The sequence below is a fragment of the Telopea speciosissima genome, chromosome 11 (genome assembly GCF_018873765.1).
Source record: "Telopea speciosissima isolate NSW1024214 ecotype Mountain lineage chromosome 11, Tspe_v1, whole genome shotgun sequence".
NCBI lineage: Eukaryota > Viridiplantae > Streptophyta > Magnoliopsida > Proteales > Proteaceae > Telopea > Telopea speciosissima.
The window spans coordinates 3813060-3836692 of NC_057926.1; the positions used below are offsets into that span (position 1 = coordinate 3813060).

At 39.4% G+C, this 23633-nt stretch overlaps 1 protein-coding gene across 3 annotated transcripts; it reads left to right on the plus strand.

The window, feature by feature from the left end:
• The first annotated feature begins 180 nt into the window (after positions 1–180).
• Positions 181–21301, plus strand: LOC122646065 (nuclear transcription factor Y subunit C-1-like). 3 transcript variants are annotated; one of them, XM_043839536.1, is made up of 2 exons: positions 181–1010; positions 20942–21301. In XM_043839536.1, exons 1-2 carry the CDS (start codon positions 370–372, stop codon positions 20949–20951), a joined length of 651 nt encoding a protein of 216 aa, XP_043695471.1. In that variant the 5' UTR covers positions 181–369; the 3' UTR covers positions 20952–21301. The 3 variants fall into 3 exon arrangements, with proteins under 3 accessions (XP_043695471.1, XP_043695472.1, XP_043695473.1); XM_043839537.1 differs by having other exon boundaries at positions 20945–21301; XM_043839538.1 differs by having other exon boundaries at positions 182–1010; positions 20948–21301.
• The last annotated feature ends 2332 nt before the right edge of the window (positions 21302–23633 follow it).

Here is a 23633-nt window from a genome sequence, read left to right on the forward strand (position 1 = left end):
CTTATTCTTAGCCAGAATATTAATTGATAAATGCATTAAGAGAAAAAAATTTCCCCCTTTTTAGGGGATTAGGGATAGTGAATAGGCTTGAATGAAATAAAATCCTTTCATATATGTATTTGACGCAGAGCACATGTTTCAGAATCTGCCCCTTATCCTCTCTGTCTCTTTCTTTCTATTTCTCTCTCTACTCTTTTTAGATAACCCTTTCTCTCTCTTTCTCTCTCCCCAGTTTGAGAGAACCCTAGAAAGCTGAAACGGCCATAGAAGTGAAATTTAGGTGAGGAAATTGTAAAACCCATCTCAGAGAAACTCACGGCTTCCCATTTTCCATAACTCACAAGAGCGGAAAACCAGATAAAGGTGGAAATGGAGAACAACCACCAGCAAGCTCAGTCCTCTTCATATCCAACAACACAACCCCCATTTCATCATCTCCTACAACAGCAACAGCAGCAACTCCAGATGTTCTGGACATACCAACGTCAAGAAATCGAACAAGTGAACGATTTTAAGAATCATCAGCTTCCCTTAGCCCGAATCAAGAAGATCATGAAAGCCGATGAAGACGTTCGCATGATCTCTGCTGAAGCCCCAATCCTCTTTGCCAAGGCATGTGAGCTTTTTATTCTCGAGCTCACAATCCGTTCATGGCTTCACGCAGAGGAGAACAAGCGTAGAACATTGCAGAAGAATGATATCGCTGCGGCCATTACCCGTACGGATATCTTTGATTTCTTGGTTGATATTGTTCCGAGGGATGAGATTAAGGATGAAGCAGGGCTTGGAATTGCTGGGAGTACCACCAGTGGGATGTCTTACTATTATCCTCCGATGGGTCAGGCGGCACCAGGCGTTATGATTGGCCGTCCTGCATTACCCGGAATTGATCCTGGTGTGTATGCTCAGCCGCCATCGCAGGCATGGCAGTCAGTGTGGCAGTCGGCTGAAGATGGATCCTATGGGAGCGGTGGTAGCAGTGGACATGTTAATTTGGATGGGCAGGGCGGGTATGTGTTTCATACTTCTTCTATTTGACCCTTGATGGCAACTTGGCTTGGATTCTTCAGGAAACCAATTGATTATGGTTTAGTTTTGTTTTTAGCTTTTTGCTATTATTGCTCTGTGTTTGCTATCCATTATTTTGCAATTAGGACTTGTAACATCTATAATTGTGCTGAGAACTTAACAAAGGACACATTTAACATCTATATTTGCACTTGGAACTTACAAAGGATTGATGTCTTGATTGGAGTTTCCACTCTGAAGTTTAGTGGTAAAATAAATGCTCATGAAAATGACTTGATTAAAATTTGATTCTTGGCATTTGGTTCCACAACTTTTGAAGATTTCAGATGCTATCACAGGAATTCTTCTATCATATCATCAGGACCCTAATTTACTGACTTTTACTAACTTTTTTCATTCATTTTGCCTTAACAAATAGGCAACATTTTGTTGTAAATGGGGATGGTGTAGACACTGTTTTTCTTTAATATTTTTTTTATTATTAAAAAAAAATTGATTCTTTTTTTTTTTTTTTTAAGATTTTGACAGAGTGGTAATGTTACATTCCTATGGCGTGGGCAACTTGCTGATATGGGAGGGAAGTTTAGATATTTAGTATCCATTATCTAGTTATGAGTTTGAATATGTAGTTAATAGTGGTTATTGTATTAGAAAGTTGATGGGAGTTATCATGTATCAAATGTGGGAAGTGGGAAGTGGGAAGGGAGTTATTATATTAGTAGATAACTACTTGAAGATGTAAATATTTAATAGGAGGTAATTGAAAGGAGACATAAGATTCGAATTCCCTAATTATTCTCTTATGAGAAATGAGTCTTGGCTACCTCCTAATCAGCCAAGTAAATCCCTAAAATCCTTCCTTTTTATCTCCCTACTTTCTCTCTCGAGAATTGTGGTTGGCTCTTCTAATTTAGTCATTAATTCCTTCAATCACTCCCTATTCTCTCTCTCTCTCTCTCTCTCTATATATATATATATATATATATATATATATATATATATATATTATCTCTCTTTTCCTATCATCTCTCCTCTCTCCCACCTGTGCACACATCATCTGGTATCAGAGCTAGACACAGCTGAGGAGCAAAGACTTAATAGGTTGGAGGCAAAGGTGGTTGGCTCTTCTAATTTAGTTTATAATTCCTTCAATCACTCTTTATTTTCTTTTTTCTCTCTCTCTCTCTCTCTCTCTCTCTATCTATCTATTATCTCTCCTCACTCCCATCTGTGCATGCATCATCTGGTATCAGGGCTAGACATGGCGGAGGAGCAAAGACTTAGTAGGTTGGAGGCAAAGGTTATCCCTTGTCATTGGACAGGAGAAACTATGTCCGATTTTAACCCGTATTGAGTAGATTTTTCCTGTCTTTGAGCATTTGGTAGCTGGCAGCAATGGTCAAAATGAGTCTATTAGGGCCGGACACTCGATTCCAGTGCTACCCAAACTGGACAAGCTTAAACTTCCCCATTTCAATGCATTAATGGTGAACTGAAATCTCTTCCTAAAGATGCGAGAAGCAGAACTCCATAGAATGGCTCACTTGTTATGTGCTTTGGGGAGATTTTAATTGACTTTGTTCCAACTGTTGGTAGAGCTTCCCTTGCAAAAGCACCAGCATTTAAGAAGGCCCATGGAGAAGCTCCTACAAATGTTGTTGTTGGGATTTCAATACTTGGTGGATTATCAACCTTTATTGGCAAGGAAGGTGAGCATGGGTTCATGTTTTTTTGCCATCCTAGTGCACATATGCCTTTTTAAGAACAATTCCAAGGGGAAGAGATCCTTCGATCATTTGACTAGATTTTTCCATATGGTCTAGGCCAATTTGGGGAGCATAAGCGCATTTCGTTTGCGCTTATGCTCCCCAAATTGGATTGGATGAAAATAGTAAACGTCAATTTTGGGAGCTCATGGATGACCTAATGCAGAGCTTTGGCCAAGATGAATCAATTATTATTGGAGCTGATTTGAACGGACATGTTGGGAGCGATCGTAGAGGTTATGAAGGTGACCATGGCAGTTTAGGGGTTGGGGAGAGGAACGACGAGGGGACCTCAATCCTAGACTTTGCGGTTGCCTATGATCTTCCCATTGTGAACACTTTCTTTGAAAAAAGAGAGGAGCACTTAGTTACCTATAAAAGTGGGAATCATCGCAGCCAAATAGATTTCTTCCTAACTAGCAGGACAGACAGATTGATGTATTAGGATTGTAAGGTTATCCTTAGGGAGTGCCTCACCACCCAACATAGACTAGTAGTCTTGGATTTGTGCCTTAGCGCATAGAAGTGTAGGAGGGAACCTTTGCATCCTAAGATAAGGTGGTGGAATTTAAAAGGGAGTCCCTTAAGACTTTTACTGATAGTGTAGTACAACAAGGAAATTAGGAATGTGAGGGAGACACCAATGCGATGTAGAACAAGATGATGACTTGCATTAAGAAGGTGGCCAAAGATGTGCTAGGGGAAGCAAAGGGTAATCGTCAGGCCCCTAGGGAAACTTGGTGGTGGAACGATGAGGTCCAAGCAGCCATTAAGATCAAGAAAGTTTGTTTTAAAAAATGGCAAAGGACTAAAGAGACGGGGGATAAATAATGCAAAAGTCGACCTCGAACCAGGGAAACCAGCGGGAGATCGATTGAAGCAGGATTGATACAATGAAAGGAACAGTAGCAGGGTTCAAGAATGAGGTCTAATGGGCTCCTTAGGGGCATGAATCAGTCCTCCAAGTATCACTCTGATTGGGAGGAAGAGTGTCGAGATCAAGACCTTCGAATCAGCAGCAGTGAGTAAGGAGCTGATGCAGTCGCAAGTGAGGAAAGTGACCTTCTTTGCCTCTGGACAGCAACAGCAGATTCAGTTGTTTTTTTAGGATGCTCTCTAGATCTTCACAGATGTAGTAGCAGGTTGCAACACTTGATTGTAGTCACACAACAGCAGGAACAGTAGGGAATCAAATAAGAGAAGTAGTAGAGGATAGGAGAAGAAGAGAGAAGGGGATAAGGAGATTCGGCTCTCACCAGCCAGGCTCTCTCAGCCCTAGGATTTTGGCTCTCTTAGCCAGGCTCCCAACCCTTCATGTCACAGCCATTGGACAAGAGAATCTTTTGCTTCAAAGCAATTTTTTCATTCAATTGTTCAAATCGTCACTTTGGCTTCTAAAAGCCTTACATATAAATAGGTAGCAGTGACTTGCTCCTCAAGTTACAAAACTTAGAAAGTTTAAACTTTGACAAGTCCTAAAATTGGAAACTACAAAAATAGAAACAATAAAATAGCAAATCTCTTATAAGGCTGAGACTTGGATTACAAGCAATGAAACTAAAATAGAAACTAACTGAAATAGGAACTTCTAAATAAAATCTAAGCAACTAAAATAGAAACTCTAATTTAGAAACAAGTAACTAAGAAAATAGAAATTTAACACCAGAATATTCCACCAATCCAGCATCTAATCTTCACACCAGAAGTCCATATCAACCCAAATCACTGTTCACGTGAACAGTATTTTCTGACTTTTTTTTGGGTTGCTCTTCTTCAAGCTTTGATGTGCATCAACTGGCCCCCTCTTAGAAAAAATTCGTCCTCGAATTTTGTAGAATGTTAGGGTGATTTTAGTATGATGCACATCCATCTTCAATCCGTAGAAAAATTTGGGTGATTCCTTGGATGTACGAATGTAGTAATTGAGGCAAGGGCGTCGCTCTTCAAGGTACTTCAAGGGGATAACAAACTCCATGCGTGCCACTTCAACGTCTTTAGATGTGTCCACGAGATCGTCTTCTACCAGTGTGTTCTTGATCTCCATATCAGTTTGATGGCTGAGCTTCTCAACCATGATCTCAACCACTGGTGCAACTTGGTCTACTTGAATTTTGTTAGCTATATGTTCTTGAATTTCTTCAACACAGACCGTCTTAGTAGAATCTTCTGTTGGTGCATCGGCCGTTGGTGAAACTTCAATCACAGTCGCTGCCACTTGCTTTTGAGTTGATATGTTCGGTGTTCCCTGTGGCTGTACCGCTGATGTTGTTACCTTTGGTTGTAACCCTTTTAGAGTAAAACAACGGTATAGATGGTGTCGATCAAGTAGGACACGTGTGTTGTTTTTAGGTTCAATCCAACCTTGTCGCTCGTCCAACCAATTACAACCTACTGAAATAAAGCTCTTTGGAGATGGTACTAGCTGACACCAAGCACTGTCATGGTATGAGGAACACTCAAATTCAACAAAGACTTTACCTGTAGGCATGATGCAAATCTCTCCTGGCTGAGACAACATATCCACCACGGATTGTGAAATAATGTTGTCACATAGACTCTCATCAACACATAATATGGCTGTGCTCCCATTGGGTAGACAAACTCGGGTCTTGAAAACGAAGGGAGGTGGATCTATTGAGGCTTGGTTGGAGCTTCCCTCTGCCATAGCTCTGATATCAAATAATGCAAAAGTCGACCTCGAACCAGGAAAACCAGCGTGAGATCGATTGCAGCAGGATCGATACAATGAAAGGAACAGTAGCAGGGTTCAAGACTGAAGTCTAGTGGGCTCCTTAGGGGCATGAAGCAGTCCTCCAAGTATCACTCTGATTGGGAGGAAGAGTGTCGAGATCAAGACCTTCGAATCAGTAGCAGTGAATAAGGAGCTGATGCAGTTGCAAGTGAGGAAAGTGACCTTCTTTGCCTCTGGACAGCAATAGCAGATTCAGTTGTTTTTTTAGGATGCTCTCTAGATCTTCACAGATGTAGTAGCAGGTTGCAGCACTTGATTGCAGTCACACAACAGTAGGAATAGTAGGGAATCAAATAAGAGAAGTAGTAGAGGATAGGAGAAGAAGAGAGAAGGGGATAAGGAGATTTGGCTCTCACCAGCCAGGCTCTCTTACCCCTAGGATTTTGGCTCTCTCAGCCAGGCCCCCAGCCCTTCGTGTCACAGCCATTGGACAAGAGAATCTTTTGCTTCAAAGCAATTTTTTCATTCAACTATTCAAATCGTCCCTTTGGCTTCTAAAAGCCTTACATATAAATAGGTAGCAATGACTTACTCCTCAAGTTACAAAAATTAGAAAGTTTAAACTTTGACAAGTCCTAAATTTTTTTTTTAGCTTTGGTCCAGGCCAACTTTGCTTCTTCATCGGAGGAGGAGGACAATGAGGACAAGTTTATTGCTGGACTTTTTAAGGAACCACCGGCCTCCAACTCTGGCAACCCTTCCCTGTTGCTGCCTGCGTCTGTTGGTTTGCCCGTTTCCAATGGCCCTGAACCTTCTTCTACCCTCGTACCCCCCTCTGAACCAGGTTCTGCTACCTTCCCGGTGGTCAACCTGGATTTTTACCCTGTTCCTAGCAATCCGGATGCCACACACCGGTGTTTTTTTCCCATGGCTCATACTGTGTTTGTCCATCAACACTTCTACAGCCCTACCCCTTCCACTGACCCTCCCCCTGTGCCTCTCCCCCCCCCCCCCCCATTTGCATGCTGATTTGGACACTACTGGGTTCTCTGGGAGCTTGACACCCACACCCCTTCCTAAGAAACGAAAGTTCTTCCCCTCTCCGGTGTTAGCCTCTACTGAATCTGAGTTTAATGCTTTTAGGACTTCCCTTGCTCACTCCCTTAACAATTCTCCAAACCCTGCTGCCTTGTTCTCTCTCATTTCTGACTGGTTGACTGAGCAGACCTTGGACTCGGCCAGAGGTATTTGTATTGTTGAACCTGCTGCGACTGATTGTGGTCTTCGCAATGCTGAGGAGGATCCAGAGGTACCAAATCCAAACAAGGTATCTTCCATCTACTTTGACCAACACTTCTTTGATTTTTTCGTCGTTTACTTTATCATCTTGCTTAGTCTGGCTCTTTGCTGGTGGGATCTTAGTCGTTACTCATATAGATCTTTCAGGCCTCGAAAACCACCTTTCTTGTGCTGGTTTGACCCGGGCATGGATTCCTCGGCTTGGGCTTTTTGTGCGATGATCCAGGGACGTCTGTTTGCTGCACATGCGGGTTTTTTTTACGGCATATAGCCCTTTGGAACCGGAGGCGTCAGCTCTATTTTTTGGTCTTCGTTGTGCTACTTCTTTGAGCATTAAGGTCCATGAGGTTCGGGTTTCAACAAAGGAACTCCTTCACCATATCCCACATCCATCTACATGTCCATGGCCGTGGGAGATGGTGCTGTTGTTGATGGATGTTCATGCTTTTTTGGATGGATTGTATATCTCGGAAAACAGTGATAGCTATATCGTAGGTTGGCTAACCCGCTTTGCTTGGAATGCCATTGAGCACCACCAACTCTTTTTGTATAATCAGGATGCTGTACATACTATGGTTACTCTTTAGTTTAATGAATCTTCTTTTATCATCAACAAAAAAAAAAAAAAAGGTCCTAAAATTGGAAACTATAAAAATAGAAACAATAAAATAGTAAGTCTCTTATAAGGCTGAGACTTGGATTACAAGCAATGAAACTAAAATAGAAACTAACTAAAATAGGAACTTCTAAATAAAATCTAAGCAACTAAAATAAAAACCCTAATTTAGAAACAAATAACTAACAAAATAGAAACTTAACACCAGAATATTTCACCAATCCAGCACCTAATCTTCACACCAGAAGTCCATATCAACCCAAAGCATTGTTCACGTGAACAGTATTTTCTGACTTTTATTTTCGTCCTCTTCTTCAAGATTTGATCTGCATCAATAAAAAGAGGTATTTTGAGGCCAGAAACAAAGCTAGGAAGATTGTGGAAAATGCTAGGGCAAAGAAATTTGAGGATCTCTATATCACACTTCATAGCTATGTTAGGAAGGTTAGTGTGGCGGAAGTTAAAGAAGCATTAAGAAAGATGAAAGTTGGCAAGACTCCAGGCCCTGATGAGATTCCAATAGAAGTGTGGAAAGCCGTAGGTGGTTGTGGAGTATATTGGTTAGCCAAGTTTTTTAACAGAATTATGAACACAAAGAGGATGCCAGATGATTGGAGGAGAAGCATTGTAGTCCCAGTTTACAAGAATAAAGGTGATATCCAGAGCTGCAATAACTATAGAAGTATAAAACTAATGAGTCACACTATGAAACTTTGGGAGAAGGTTATTGAAGCCTGTTTGAGAAGGGAGAGTCTTATTTCGGTGAACCAGTTTGGCTTTATGCCAGGTAGATCTACAACAGAGGCTATCTACTTATTGAGGAGGCTCATGGAAAGGTATAGAGATAGCAAGAAGGATCTTCATATGGTCTTCATTGACCTGGAAAAAGCCTATGACCGAGTCCTAGAGATTTAATCTAGCATACTTTGGTGAAGAGAGGAGTGTCGAGTAGATATGTGCAGGTAATTAAAGATATGTATGAAGCTGTGGTAACTAGTGTAAGATCAGTGGGAGGGCAAGGCAAGGAATTCCCAATTACGATTGGGTTACATCAGGGATCCGCCTTAAGCCTATATCTTTTTGTGCTTATCATGGATGAACTAACCAAGATCATTCAAGACGAGGTCCCGTGGTGTATGCTCTTCGCCGATGATATCGTGTTGGTAGATGAGACAAAAGAAGGGATTAACGCTAAGTTAGAGCTTTGGAGATCTACCTTGGAAACAAGAGGCCTTAAGATTAGTAGAACGAAGACGGACTATATGATGTGTAATTTTAGCCACACTACGACGGATACTGATATGGTGTGAATTGAGGAAAGAGAGATATCGCGAAGTGACTATTTTAGATATCTGGGGTCTATCATAAATAAAGAAGGTGACATAGAGGATGATGTTGCTCGGAGAATTAAAGTGGGATGGATAAAGTGGAGAGGTGTGTCCGGAGTGTTGTGTGATCGGCGTATTCCTTTAAAGCTTGAAGGAAAATTCTATAGGACTGTTGTTCGACCGGCCATGATGTATAGGGCAAAATGTTGGGCAGTTAAGAAGTGTCGTATTGATAAGCTTTGTGTAGCTGAGATGAGGATGTTAAGATGGATGTGTGGAAAAACAAGAAAGAGTAAAGTACAGAATGAACTTATTAGATCGGACTTGGGAGTAGCCCCGATCAATGACAAACTACGAGAGAGTCGTTTAAGGTGGTATGGTCATATTCAACGGAGGCCTAGTGACGCTCCAATAAGGAGTGATATGGAGTGATTGAAGGGGCTAAAAGAGCTAGGGGCAGACCTAAAATGACCATAGGAGAAGTGGTGAAGAAGGACATGCATATGCTAGGGTTTGTTCCAAGTATGACCTCGGACAGAGCATACTGGAGGTCAAGGATCCATGTCGTAGACCCCATTTAGCTGAGATTCTCCTAACGGGTTGGGTAGTGCCTCTTTCCGCTTACTATCTTTCATTTTTCATCGTTCATTTTTCTATTTATTTCCCTTCTTTCTTTTGTCCTTTTTCCTTTTACACCCCTCATCTCTTTCCCCATCTCTCCTCTACCATCTTTTCTTTTTTGGTTAAAATTGTGTTTTCCATACTTTCTTTGTTTGGATCCATGTAGCCGACCCCATTAAGTTGTGTTGGAATATGTAATCCAGAATATTGTGGGGGGTATTCTGGTCTTTTGGGTGTTTTATTTATTCTTTATTTATGTATTTATGAGCAAGGGTACAAATGTAATTAGGGATGTGATACTGTTCACGTGAACAGTGTCGTGAATAGTATTTTTCCCTTGTTATCTCTTTTACTACTATAAATAGAGAGCTTGACTGATCGTATAGATCATTCAAGCCATTCTCCCATTCTCGGTTCAAGTCAAAATGGCATCAGAGCTAGTCTGATCTAGGTTAGAAAAAGAGGAAAAAACCCTACTCCTCTCCAATCAACTTCTTCCTTCTTCTCTCTTTATCGGCTTCTCCTCCTTCTGGTTTTCTTCTTCTCATCCTTGCAAGGGGGCAGCACTAATGAGGTAAAAACCTTAACCAATGATTTAGTTGTTGCCCTCCTTCATTCAATCTCTTTTTTCCATTAAAATGCTGCTGGATCCATCTTTGTGAATTGGAGCTTTCCAGTATTTTTTGGAGATCAACTTCCTATCACTATTAAAGGCTGACCTTCCACCATTGGAGCTCCCTTTGCTCTCTTTTCTAGCACCTTCCTACCCTATTCCATTGACCTCCTTTCTTTTTTTCTATTTCTCCATCTTTCATTAACCTTTCCAGCCCCTACCCTAATCGATCTCAACTTGTCAGGGTTTTGACACCAATCGATTTTAGGGTTTCCGTTTTCAGATGCAGCTAATTTTTTGGGGGTGATTCCCTACTACTTCATGCCATACTCGACCTAAGTTTGGACCCTTTCTGATGGCTGGATTTGTTTCTGCAGCAAAACTTTCTTAACCTGCTAATTTGGTTACCTGCTAAAACCCCAACTCCAATCGAAATTAGGGTTACAGGTTTCAGCTTGTGCTGATTTTTGGAGGGCTGATTACTTCATCTACAAGGACCAGTCGACCTCAATATTGGCCTCTTTCCAAGTGTTTGAAGACCCCTAACCCCAATCGATCCTTATTTTCAGGGTTTTACAAAATCATGACACAAATCGATTTTTTGGGTTAGGGTTATTTGTTGCTGTTGGAGTTTTTTGGAGGTGTTTCTACCATCAAGAGACGCAACCTACTTCAACTATTCATGGCTTGAAGAAGTTCTATTTCGTGTGATAGCTGCTGCCCTATTTTTCGGCATTTTTTTAGTGTTTCTCCCTCTTGAAGATCAAGTCTCAATCACAAAAAGATGTTGGTTATTCGTATTGGAGATCCATTCAAGCAGCTCTGAACAGCATATATTACACACCATCAACAATCTTTGACAAGTCATCATCTCTTTTATGAAGCCCCCTTTCCCTACAATCGATCTCGACTTTCAGGTTTTTTACAAAACCCTGACTATAATCGATCTAAGGGTTAAGGCAGTCCTCTCGTGCTGATTTTTTGAGGAGAGTTTTGTAACCATCAGAGGAGTACTCGACCCAAGTTTCAGCATCATTCATGGATTTATTTTGAAAAAAAAATTCTGGTTCACACTTATGGCTCGATTTCATCATTTATCAACCTATTCTTTTACTTGTTCTTATGTGGCTGGCTGCTTCAACTACTTATGGATCTGTTGGGTTAATTAATTTATACTTGCTGGTTCTATCAAGCTTTACTACATACCTTGCTCTATTGATTGGCTTCTGTAAGCATGACTGGTTGACATGTTACTGCTGCCTTTATGAGAACTACTGCTGCCCTATTATTGAGTCTGAATATCCTACTATTGGAGTTCGAATTTCTTTCATTGTTGAAGACTCGAATTTATTACCTTGGAGATCAGCTTATTTGGGATTACAACAGCATTGTTCCATGGTTATTGGTTGCAACTACGAACCTATTCAGTTGTGTGAAGCTCTTCTACTGCTTCATATCCGGCTTACTTTGGAGCTTATTCCTAGCAATGTTTACTAATTCAGATCTGATCTAAGTTTTTTGTTGAAGTTTATTACATCAATTCTGTCTAGATATCTTCGTCAGTTCTATTTAGCATGAGGGAGTTTATAAATTGGAGTTTTGCACACTTGTTTTTCCTTGTTTGAAGATTGTTCAAGCCTTGAAGATTTGAGCTTTTCCTTACTTCAAATCAGATCTGTGTACTTATCAGATGTGAATATTGGAGTTCGGTGTTTGTCCCCTACAGGAGTTTCCATCTAAGGAGTTTGTTTGGTCGTTTGAAGATGGTGGACAATTTCTATGTTGCATTATTTTTCTCCATAATTCATTATCCCACGACTTTTCTTTTCACTTCACCATCTCCCCTAACATACCTTTGGTATATACTCATAACGACTTTGGACGATAATGGTATTCTTTAAATTGCCATTTCTTCCTTTTCCATTCCCTTAGCACCTTTTGGAAAATTTTGGAATATTATATTGTTGCCTTATCTCTTACATTATCTCTTTTATGTCCATGTGTACTACTACACGTGAGGGAGAGATTATGTACAGTACACCTATAGACATTGTAGAAGCAGAACTTGCAGGAATACTTGGTGCAAAACATAGAAGATCATTGTTTCCACCATTGCTATTGGGAATCCTTCTTTATTGGGTTGAATTTGCCGTAAGGGGGAAATGAAGAGTATTGAAGATGTTTGGTTATTGTCTGCCTATATGAGGTTCTACAGTTGGATTGATCTTTTCCGCTACCTGATTCATTTGTTTCCGCTGCTTGCTGCCCTAGTTGCTTGTCTTCAAGATTATCAATCAGAGATTCATCACTGGATAGCTATAGAAGATTGGTGAAAGCTGCCTTTTTTTGCTGATCAAGTCTGCCTAGTTTTTTGAAGATCTATATTTAAAGTTCTTGAAGGTTTATTTGGGAGCTGCATTCATCTCTGCCAAGCTGGATTTTGCTGCAACTTAGTTTCTTCCCATTTTGTTCAAGTTGAGCATTAGTACTTTGTATGCACCAACTTGAGGGGGAGTGTTAGCATTATTATGGAGTTATTTTTTTCTTTTTAGTTCAACTTGGTTTTTCTTTCTTCTCTTATTTGTATAATCCAGCTTGAGGGGGAGTTTTGGAATATGTAATCCAAAATACCGTGGGGGTATTTTGGTCTTTTGGGTGTTTTATTTATTTTTTATTTATGTATGTATGAGCAAGGGTAGAAATGTAATTAGGGATGTGACATTGTTCACATGAATAGTGTTGTGAATAGTGTTTTTCCCTTGTTATCTCTTTTACTACTATAAATAGAGAGTTTGACTGATCTTATAGATCATTCAAGCCATTCTCCCAGTCTCGGTTCAAGTCAACAAGTTGGGATAAGGCTGAGTTTGTTGTTGTATCTAGGCCGGTTTGTCCTTGAGGACAAGGACAATATCATGGGGGAGAAATTTGTTACATACCTATGGCGTAGGCAGCTTGCTGATATGGGAGGGAAGTTACTTAGATATTTACTATCCATTATCTAGTTATGAGTTTGAATACATAGTTAATAGTGGTTATTATATTTGGAAGTTAATGGGAGTTATCATGGATCAAATGTGGGAAGTACGAAAGGAGTTATTTTGGTAGTGGATAACTACTTGAAGATGTAACTATTTAATAGGAGGTAATTAAAAGGAGACGTAAGATTTGAATTCCCTAATTATTCTCTTATGAGAAATGGGGCTCGGCCACCTCCTAATCAGCCTAATAAATCCCTATAATCCTTCCTTTTTATCTCCCTACTTTCTCTCTTGAGAATTGAGGTTGGCTTCTTCCTAATTTTGTTGATAATTCCTTCAATCACTCCTTGTTCTCTCTCTCTCTCTCTCTCTCTCTCTGATGTAGATTCCACTACTGGCCAGAAGAAGAAGAAGAAGAAGAAGAAGAACCAGCCCATCAAACCAGTCCTAATGGGCCAGAACTGGACCAACTCAAGCCAGCCAAACAGGACCAGATCAAGCCTGCCCAGCTGGCCTTCTAGAAGACCCAAGAGTGTGCCACAATTTTGACAAGACTAGTCTTTGACCAGTCAAATCCCCAGCTGCTTAGTGTCTAATTTATTTAGTTTCTATTTTAGTGCCCCTTTTGTTTTAGAAGGATGGATTATAAAGCCTTAGTAGTTTCTAATTCTAGTTAGTTTCCATTTTCAATAAGTTGCTATTGTCACTAGTTGCTAGGTTTTAGTAGTTTCTATTTCCCTACTTTCTATTTTTCGTTAGTTTCTTCTTTTCTACCTTCTATTTTGTAAGCTTGGCTAAGCTATTAATAGGCCCCCTATTGTAAGGAAGGAACACAATTGAATAATAGAATTTTCAGGCCATGCTTGCCATCGGTTATGGGAGAACATTCCCTGTTCAACAGCTGGGATAGCTGTAGGTGAGAGACCCAGGGCTGAGAAAGCCCATCCCTACCCCCTTTATCTTCTCCTCCTACTCTACTAGATCTTCCCTTGTGCTGCTGTTACTTGTGTCTAGAACGAAATTATTGCTGGAGAGCCTCCTGAATACCAGAATCGAACCTCCAATCAAACCCAGATCTATTGCTGCTGTATCCAACTAAAAGAAGGCCCTGCACACCCTGCGGTTTTGGTATTCTGCCCAGTTTCTCCTTCAACTTGATATCTGAATTGAAGTTTCAAATTTCTAGAACTGAGGCGTCCAACAAGTAGTTAGAACGAATGATGTGCTAGCAACTTTTAGCTTCATGTTTCTTATCTTTTAGTTATTTCTTCTTCCTTTTACTTTCAAGTAAAGCTTTATTATTAAATTAGAAGAGGAAGGAGAGATCCCTCTTTGGAAGCACCCCACTCCCAAAAAAAGAAGAAGAACAATGAAATTAAAATAAAATACAGCAGCTTAACCACAGGAATCAATGTTCTCTCGTCCACTCTGCAGATTCACCCAATTGGACTCTGTCAAAGGAACTACTGAAACTAACAGGATATAGTTGAGTAACTCCAGGGATTCTGTCAAAGGAACTACTGTAAGTAACAGGATATGGTTGAGTAACACCACTGCATTTTAACACAGCCAATTGAGTGGATGCCTCACCTATCAAAGTCAAACAGTTGGAATGGCCATGACTTCCCTCCATGGACTATAATACCCTAATCCTAATTTTAGGTATAAAGTAATGGGACCTGATGAATTTAACCAGAAAGTGGGTGTTCTTATGTAAAAAATACAGATAATATATCTGTTGTGTATGGACAACAAATCTGATATGTAAAATAGCAGAATAGATTTGCATGAAATTTTTTTTGGCAGGTTTCAGGTTAAAATAATAAAAGTAATAAACGAAGTTCTGGAAGCAGGGTATAGAATATGCTTAAGAGAAATTCAATACCTCAGAGAATACCAATAATAACCAGATTCAGGTCGAGTGTTCATTAGATAACCAAACTCAGGGCATGGAGATCTCTATTTTCAATAGTTGGATGAATACCGTTATTGAGGCACATTCTAACATAGAGGTTAGATCTCTTCGAGATCCCTCAGGTGGATCTTCACACTTCATTGATTAGATTAGGAGAGCAAGAGATTTGCAAAGTCAAGTGAATAATTTTTTTCTTGGAGAGTGCATTCAGACAATGCCATTGCTGATGAATTGGCTAGGGTTGGTTTAAAGAAATACTTTGTATTTGGGCATGTCTTCTATTGAGCTGACCCTTTCACAGGTCCCTATGCTTGGGCCGTTGCTTCTTGTTGTATAGTCTGGCTTGTACCCTATTTCTTGTCTTGCAATAAAATCTCTTTGTTACTTTTGAAAAAGGGGGAAAAAAAGTACATTAATGTAGTAGTTTATGATCTACAGAGAAATTTACCCAAAGAAATAGAATATGACCTATCAGTGGTGTTTCCTTGGGAGTTCCAGAAGAAGTGTTTGCAACAGTTTTTGATGTGTAGAACTGGAGCTCTTGCCTCTTAATCACTCTTTGGTTGCTACATACTTGGTTTATTTCAATTGCCCAATGTGTACATAAATACTTCAATTTGGAGGATGTTAAACCTTGGGCTTTGATATCATTGTATACCACGAAAGGGGGGAGTACCTCTATTGTGGATTATCAGGCCCCGACCCCCCGTTTGTTTGTAGGGACTTATGTGGGGTGGGAGAATTGGGGTGGAAAGTGCTGATGTGGCACTTCTAAATCCCACCCAACCTTGTTTGTTTAACTTGGGGTGGTGAACTTACAAAAGCTCAGGGAACAGCATTAAATGCTTAATCTGCTGATGTGGCACTTCAAAATCCCACCCCTATGCTATCCAAAGTCCCACAAAAAACAAAAGACTTTGGTTACTATTCATGGGAAAAGTAAAAATCCTACCCCTGGTCCCCAACCCACTATACTGTGGGACCCAGTCCCACAACTTTCCCACCCCATTCTCCCCGTCAAACAAATGGGGTCTTAGTGTTTATGTCCCAGCGGTAGTAGTAATTAGGTGTTCTCTCCTCTTTAAGTAGCTTCCTTATTACTCTAGAATTCTTTCTCTCTAGATTAGATTTCTTTGCTGATTTACTGATGCAGATGCACTACCTTGGACCTACCCAAACCCATTTGGGTATATAGACGGAGATGAAACGGGTCTAGTTTGAGTTTTTGGATCTAGTAGAATTTTAGGAATTATGTTATTTGGGGAAATAATGCCTTTTAGTTTATTTTAGAAGTTAGCTATGTAGGGTATTTGGTTTCCAATTGTTCTTAGTTTCCTTGTTAGAGAGTTAGTCTTTATTTTTAGGAGTCTTTAATTTCTCTTTATATATGGTGTAATTCCCCCTCGTTGAATAGATTGGAAAGATGATTTGAGTTTATTGTGTTTGAGAGCCGGCGTGGCTGTGAGCGTGTGCAAGTTTCTTCTCCCCCCCCCCCCCCATGTGATTTCCTCTCCTCTCCTGCAACACTGAGACCCCTCTCAGGTTTCCTCTTCTTCCCTAACCGGCCTTCCACCATTTACTTTCCTAGTTCTATTAGGAAATTGTGTAATCTGATTTCTGTATGATGATATGAATTAGGGAGCAACAACCATCAGTTGCTAGTTTCTTTAGCAATCTCTCCATTCTTCTTCTCTTCCTTCTCTCTTGTGATTGCTGGTTTCTAATTCTGATATTGTAACCTGTTTAAAGAGTTTGAGAAACATAAATTTGATCTGAAGAAACACTTAAAGGTTCAGGCTGAAGATAGTGTCAAACTTTTGGATTAATCTATTTGTTAGAATATTTAGAACTTTCTGGGCATGGACGATTGGTGAATTTATTCTGGTCCTTAAGGGTGATCATGTGTTATTTAAATTTGCAACTTTATCGATTAGTTAAAAGAATCAAGCAATGATTAGAGATTACTTTTTGCTCCAGTTGTAGCTTGCACTGAAGGCATTAGTCGTGGCAATAGGAGAGCCTTAACCCTAACTACAGAAATTAGGGCTTAATGCCAAGGGCCAAATCAGGGCAGAAAAGGAATGGATGGATTGGATTATAGGTCTAGGCTAGAAAGTTCTGCTAACTGGAACAATAGAGCCTGGTTACTCAGCTTACCTGAATAAAGGAATTAAAACAGAACGTAGAACAATAAAGGGATAAGGCTTGGTGGGAGAAAATTGGTATCTCACAAAGCAAAACAAGGCATAATAGGAAGATGAATATGAAACAAGGTTTGGAATGATGGGGTTATGGGTTGGTCTGAGAGGAGTGGATGAACAGAGTTGGTGGGTGAGTTTCAGGGATAACAGATTAGTTTCAAAGGAGTTATTTCAGAAAAGTAATATAAAAATAAAGTATCTGCCAGGGTCGAATGGTTTAGTTAAATTTACCTGTTCGATTGCTATCTGGAGAGGGATTTGCAGGACTGTCAAGTAGCAGGATAGAATTTGAACACAGCAAAACAGTGTAGTGTTGACCGACATTTAGGCCTTGGTAATCTACCCTATCTTGGCCCAAGGAGAATCTACTCCTTGACTGTAAATCCACATAGGAATATGATATAGGGCTTCAGTGGGTGCGATGAACGAAGATCACCCGTCTTGTAAATTTCCTGTTATGGATTACAAACACAAAGAAATAGACATCAACAAGAGTAATCCAAGATTAGATGATTTTGGATGATTTAGGGCTCCTCTATGATTGAGTATATCGTTCTTCCACAGAGTCTACTATTTGTAGACTTTTGTGTTGTTTTTGTTGGAGAGCAATGGAATCCCCCCCCCCTTTAAAAAAAATTCTCCCCACATCCCTTCCTATATGGGATAACCCAAAGAGACGTTCGATGGGGCCAACATGACCACATCACCAACATCTCCCTCTTGGCTAGGGCTGTAAACGGATCGGATTCGGCTCGGATAGTGCTATATCCGCATCCGCATCCGATTAGCTATCGGATGGATTTAGATAGTGGGATACGGACACGGATACGGATCGGATATTTTATCCGTTTACATGTAAATATAGCTTTTCGGATAGCTATAGCCTATCCGTAACTGCATCCGTTTAGCTTTCGGATAGTGCTAAACGGATACGAACACGGATACGGAAACGAATTTCGGCTATTCATTTACACCCTTACTCTTGGCCATGTTGGCCAAATGCATGTTCTTATTTCCCACTTCCAAGAATTACATTTGCATTTCAAGTTCCCATTTCCAGGAACATCCGTCATGATATTTCCATTTCTGTTCCCATTTCCAAGAACAGTCTTCATAAGATTTTCATTGTCATGATGAGGAACATTCAGTTCCTATTCTAGACCTAGATTTCTCAAAGTTCCATCAAATATTCCGAACAGTTAGTTCCAATTCCAGACATTGATTGCTTTGTGCCCCATTAAATTTACAGGTTTAATGTAGGTTTTCTCTTGAACTTCCTTTGTGAGGGGATCTGCTACCATATTGATCGTAGGTATATAGGTGACTTTAATTTCACTTTTTTTTCTTCTATATTTTGTATATAGTGGTGGTACTGGATTTCTCTGTGTTTTCCCCTTGAGCTGTTTGCACCTAGGCTTATTGCTATCTGATATCACAAAAAAATTTCATTGGATCATGTATAAGATCCATCCTGAATTCCATTGAAACCGTCTTATCCATACTGCATGAGTATTTGCCATACTACAAGCAATGTACTCATCTTCTTATGTGTCTTGCTACCCCAAGAAACAACTACAACTCCAAATATAAACACATGACCAAAGGTGAACTTACAATCATCTTTGTCACCTTCGGAGTCAACATCGGAGTATTTAATAACTTAAAATTTTTCTGCTTGAAAACACAATTTTTAGTATTTAGTTCCTGTGATGTTCTTCATTATTCTTTTCATTGCTTCCTAAGGGCAAAGCCAGGATTACTTTGGTATCTGCTTACTAAATAGACTGGATAGGCCAAATCCAGTCGTTTATACAACACAACGTACATTAAACTACCTACTGCCTGATCATAAGTTGCATTCAACTTTTCCTTTCATTCTTGAGGACATTGACTTTTTGACAAAGTCTTTCACAAAACAATTGGAGTGGATGAGGAATTGCTATTATGCATCCCAATCCTTTTTAACAGTGTTCAAGTATTTTTCTTGACTCAAACACAACCTTTGTTGTGTTCGTTCCCTAGAGATCTGAATTCCTAAGATATAGGATGCTTCCCCCATATCCTTTATTTCAAATCTACTGTTGAGTTCATACTTGGTCTTATTCAGCCTCTATATGTCAATTCTAGCTAATAGTGTGTCATCAACATACAACGAGAGAATTGTAAAACCGCTCCCACTCTTCAAAATATATACACAATTGTCCAACTTGTTTGCCATGAATCCTAATTTAAGGATTGTTTTGTGGAATACCAGACTCCACTGTTGTGAGGATTGTTTTGATCAATACAAAGACTTTTTAAGTTTACATACTTTCTCATCCTGTTCCATTACCTAAAAACCTTCAGTTTGTCGCATGTAAATGGTTTCTTCCAACTTGCCATTTAGAAAAGCGGTTTTCACATCCATCTGAAATAATTCTAAGTCCAAATGTGCGACAAGTGCCAATATTAATTTTATAAAGGTAAATTTTGCTACATTCGAATAAGTTTCCTGGTAATCTATTCCTCCGTTTTGTGTAAATCCTTTTACAACTAACTGGGCGTTGAATTTATCAACAAACCCATTTATTTTATACTTTTTCTTAAGCACCCATTTGCAATCTATAGCATTTATACCCTTTGGTAGGTCACATAGTTCCCATACTTCATTCTTTGTGATGGAATCAATTTCCTCCCGCATGACATTCAGGGTAAATATGCAAATTGACTTAGAAAAGGCCTATAAACATGTTGATTGCAGGTTTTAGATGAGGTGATGGGAGGAGTTATAGACTTTGGGTTGAGATGCAGAAGATGTTTGGAGGTATTACTGGGCATGTACTCTTTTCCAGTGTTGTTGAATGATACTAGTATAGGAATTTTTTCTACCAGAGGGATCTGGCAAAGTGATCCGTTAGCTCTCTTACTATTTCTGGTGGAAATCTTCAGCAACATGATGTTAAAGGCCGTAAATCAGGGCTGGTTGGAAGGAGTAAAAGTGTATGATGCCCTATTTGAATAGCTGGTGGCATCCTTGTCTTTTTTTTTTTTTTGGGGGGGGGGGGGGGTGCGCTTGAGTGGAGAAGGCTGTGCTCCCTTCAATATTTTCAAAATTTTTATGCAGTATCAGGGTAAGGATAAATCTCCTCAAAGCAACTTTGATTGGAGTAGAGGTAGGGGCTCAAATTCTTGGCTGTAGGTTGGGTCGTATCCCCTTCAATTATGGATTAAATTCTTGATTTATTGACTACCTTCGGATTGGAATCCAACACATGAAATGATTGAGAAGAAGTCTGTTGTGGGTGTGATTTGATTTGGAGCACTATGGACAGCATTCAAGTTTGACAACAATTCTGTAGGTTCCAGTGTGAGTTTCTAAAAGAAGGGAAAGAATTGTTAGAAAATTTCCTTTGGGATGGGGTCTATGAGAAGGACGAGATATAATTTAATTTGGTGAGGTGGAAGTTAGTTTGTAAACCACGAAGATTGGAGCTACATGTCTCTGAGGTTTATGGTTGGTGAATGAGGGGGACTCAGCTACTCGTCTATGGGATTTAGTGATGAAGAAGTCATTCCCTGCTTGGATAGAGATTATTTTTAAATAGAAACTGTCCGGTGGAGAGGTTCATGTAGAGTTCTTTTTTTTTTTTTGGGGGGGGGGGGGGGGCTGGCGCGGGGGTGGGAGGGGAGAGGCTTTTACTTTTCTTATGTTGTAATAGGGTGTGGTGTCATCATCAGGGAAATGAGATATACTGTGATCTTTGAAAAAAACCCGTCTTCAGCGAACTAGAATTTTTAAAAGTAGGTGATTTATTAAGTTTTAAATATAGATGTGGCATTTGACTAATACAAACCATGATTGGTCTGATCATTCAAAATAACCTGACTCTTTGTGTGGCAGCAGCAGGTGAATACCAATCTGCAAAAGAAGGATCAGCTGAAGGAATGGAAATTGAAGCTGTTCAGCAAGGACTGCAGCAAATCGGAGTTTTTGCAGGTGTTTCAGTTCGTCAACAGAATTGCAAGATTACCATGGTGTCTATTTTATACCTTATATGAAATTAAAATATCGTTAATAGTTCTGATTCTCTTTTATTTCAGCATGTGGACCAACCTATTTATTAGCAGTGCATATTTTTGTTTATTTTTCATCTGAGAACAGTAAATTAGGAAGCCATGAAGTTACTAAACTATCAGAGGTAACTGATGTACAATCTGTTTGTTTACTATATAAAATGATTGAATACAATGCGTTATTTGATCCCCCCCACCCAAGAAAAAAAAAAAAAAAATCCTGCAGCAAGCAAATGAATTTAAGGTTGGCAGCCAGATAGTGAATGCTGATGACTGATGTAGAGAGTGGTGGTGGGGCGGTTATAAACAAACTTTAAAGAGTTGCCCTTTGTTATTTTATTGTTCTGTTAGATTTTTTTTCCCCCTGATGAATTAGATGTTAAGTGTTTGTTGAATTTCTTTTGCCTTCCAGAGAAACCAGTATGGTAAAGGTAACCCACTTGCTGGGTAATATCTATTGTGGAATTTCAAAGGTGTGTTGCAATATGGATCTGAACATGTGTTTTAACCATAATCGCTCTAAATCTTAGGTAAATAAACTCAATGGTAAGGTATATCAACAATCGAAAGGATTATTCGCTGATGGCTACCTTCTCTTTTGTTGTATGGCAATGCCAAAGGTAAGGGGGAGGGAGTCTTTTGAGGGTTTGTTTTCTGTTGATGGTTATGCCCAAGGTGGATCTACTCAATTTTTTCGTCTATTTTTCTTTTGATTAGTTATCTAGTTTTCTTTGTATTTTTTTTATACTTATTTTTAATAGAAATTCATTGTTGACCCTTAACAAAACTAAAAGTGGTCGGTTACGTGGACCCTTCCATCCAATCAGTTTTATTCGAGATCATATTAGATACAAGGCCTAAGCTATGCAAGGCTTTTAAGTGTGATATAGTGATGCAAGATTGATGCAGTTAGTGCACTAAACAATTTATAACATGACAAATAGCAAAGCATATCAAACATGACTTGAGAATTTTGATACTTCCCAAGCGGAGTCGCCACTATGAGAACTTTAGAACAAAAAAAGTCTTAGTGATACAAAATGGTCATCTAGATTAGAGTCTAGGACCAACAAATAAAAATGTTGATTCCACTCTGAATTGTTCTAACTAAAGGTTGGGTTCATGTCAGGTTTGTGGTATGGGGAAGGCATTAGGCACCACGGTCTACTTGATTAAATCAGATTTAATCATTGGTATGTTAAACACGTTAAATCATATACATCATGATATATTATAATGGACAAGAAAAAAATATACTCACGTCTGCAATACAGAGAGTAGTATATTTAGAAATAAATGAATAACTGCAAATGAAAAACTTAAGTTAAGAAAAAGAAGTTAAAATAAACCATAAAAATAAAATGATGATAATACATCTCATAAACAAAGAGAAACTTAAAATAAATAAAAAATAAGTGAAAAATTCATGCACATAAAAATAAGACAATACCCTTAGCAACAATAGCCTCATGAAAAAAAAGAAATGAAAATACATAGAAAACTAATCTACAAAATAATCCTATGAAAGGGCCATTAAATATGAGAATAAATATTGTAAATCTATAACTAATAATCATAAAAAAGTTTAGAAAGTAACCTAAAAGTAATAAAACAAACTCTTAAATAAATAACATAAGGGAGAGGGATAGGTATGCTAGCGGTATACTGTTTGCTAGCACTCTATATGCCTATCTCTCTCTTCCACCCTTTGAAATGACTCCATTAACCCTCAAAGGGAGAGAGAGAGGGTGCTAGCATACAATATACCGCTAGATGTTGTACCTCTAAATGAGGGATTGGGGGTCCTTGGGATGCAACTTGGTTTTCGCAGTTCCACGTGAAGTGCTGCGGAGCACATCTTGTGAGGTCGTGGAATAACCGCGATACATTGTAGGGCTCTGTGACACCACTGTTCTTCTTTTTGTTTAACGACTTTCCATGGATCTATAGGGATATTTCCATCGGTGCGACGGAAAGAGCCACTGTGGTGCATGGACTCGTGGAAACCAGGTGCAACGTGGCACTTTCTCATTGGTCGATGTTTCATCCTTCATACTTCATAAAAAAATTTTGGTCGGGAGGATTTGGGGTAGGGGGCTTCCTGTCCCTACAACCCCATAGTTTTCTCAGTGGTGAGCAAGACTGCCATGCTTGGGGAAGGTAAACCATGCCTCCTTTGGCGTAAGTAAAAAAGTCTTTACATGACTTCCATGCCAAAACCTGCTCTTTAATTATTATCATTATCATTATTATGGATGTGAGGGTTATATGATTTTATGCATGAGTAAATTCTTCTTGGGAGAGATACAAATGTTACTCTGTGTCCTATTATCGTCACTACCAGGAGGTGACAAAATTCAGTGTCTATAGAATGCCCATCTTTGACCGAGACCTGTGTAACATACGAAAAGCAAAGACTAGGAACGTCTAATTTTATCACCAAGAACATATACTGTCAAAACCCTACTCAAGGGTAGTGAGGACGCAATACGAAAAAGCGAACAATAAAACAAAACTCA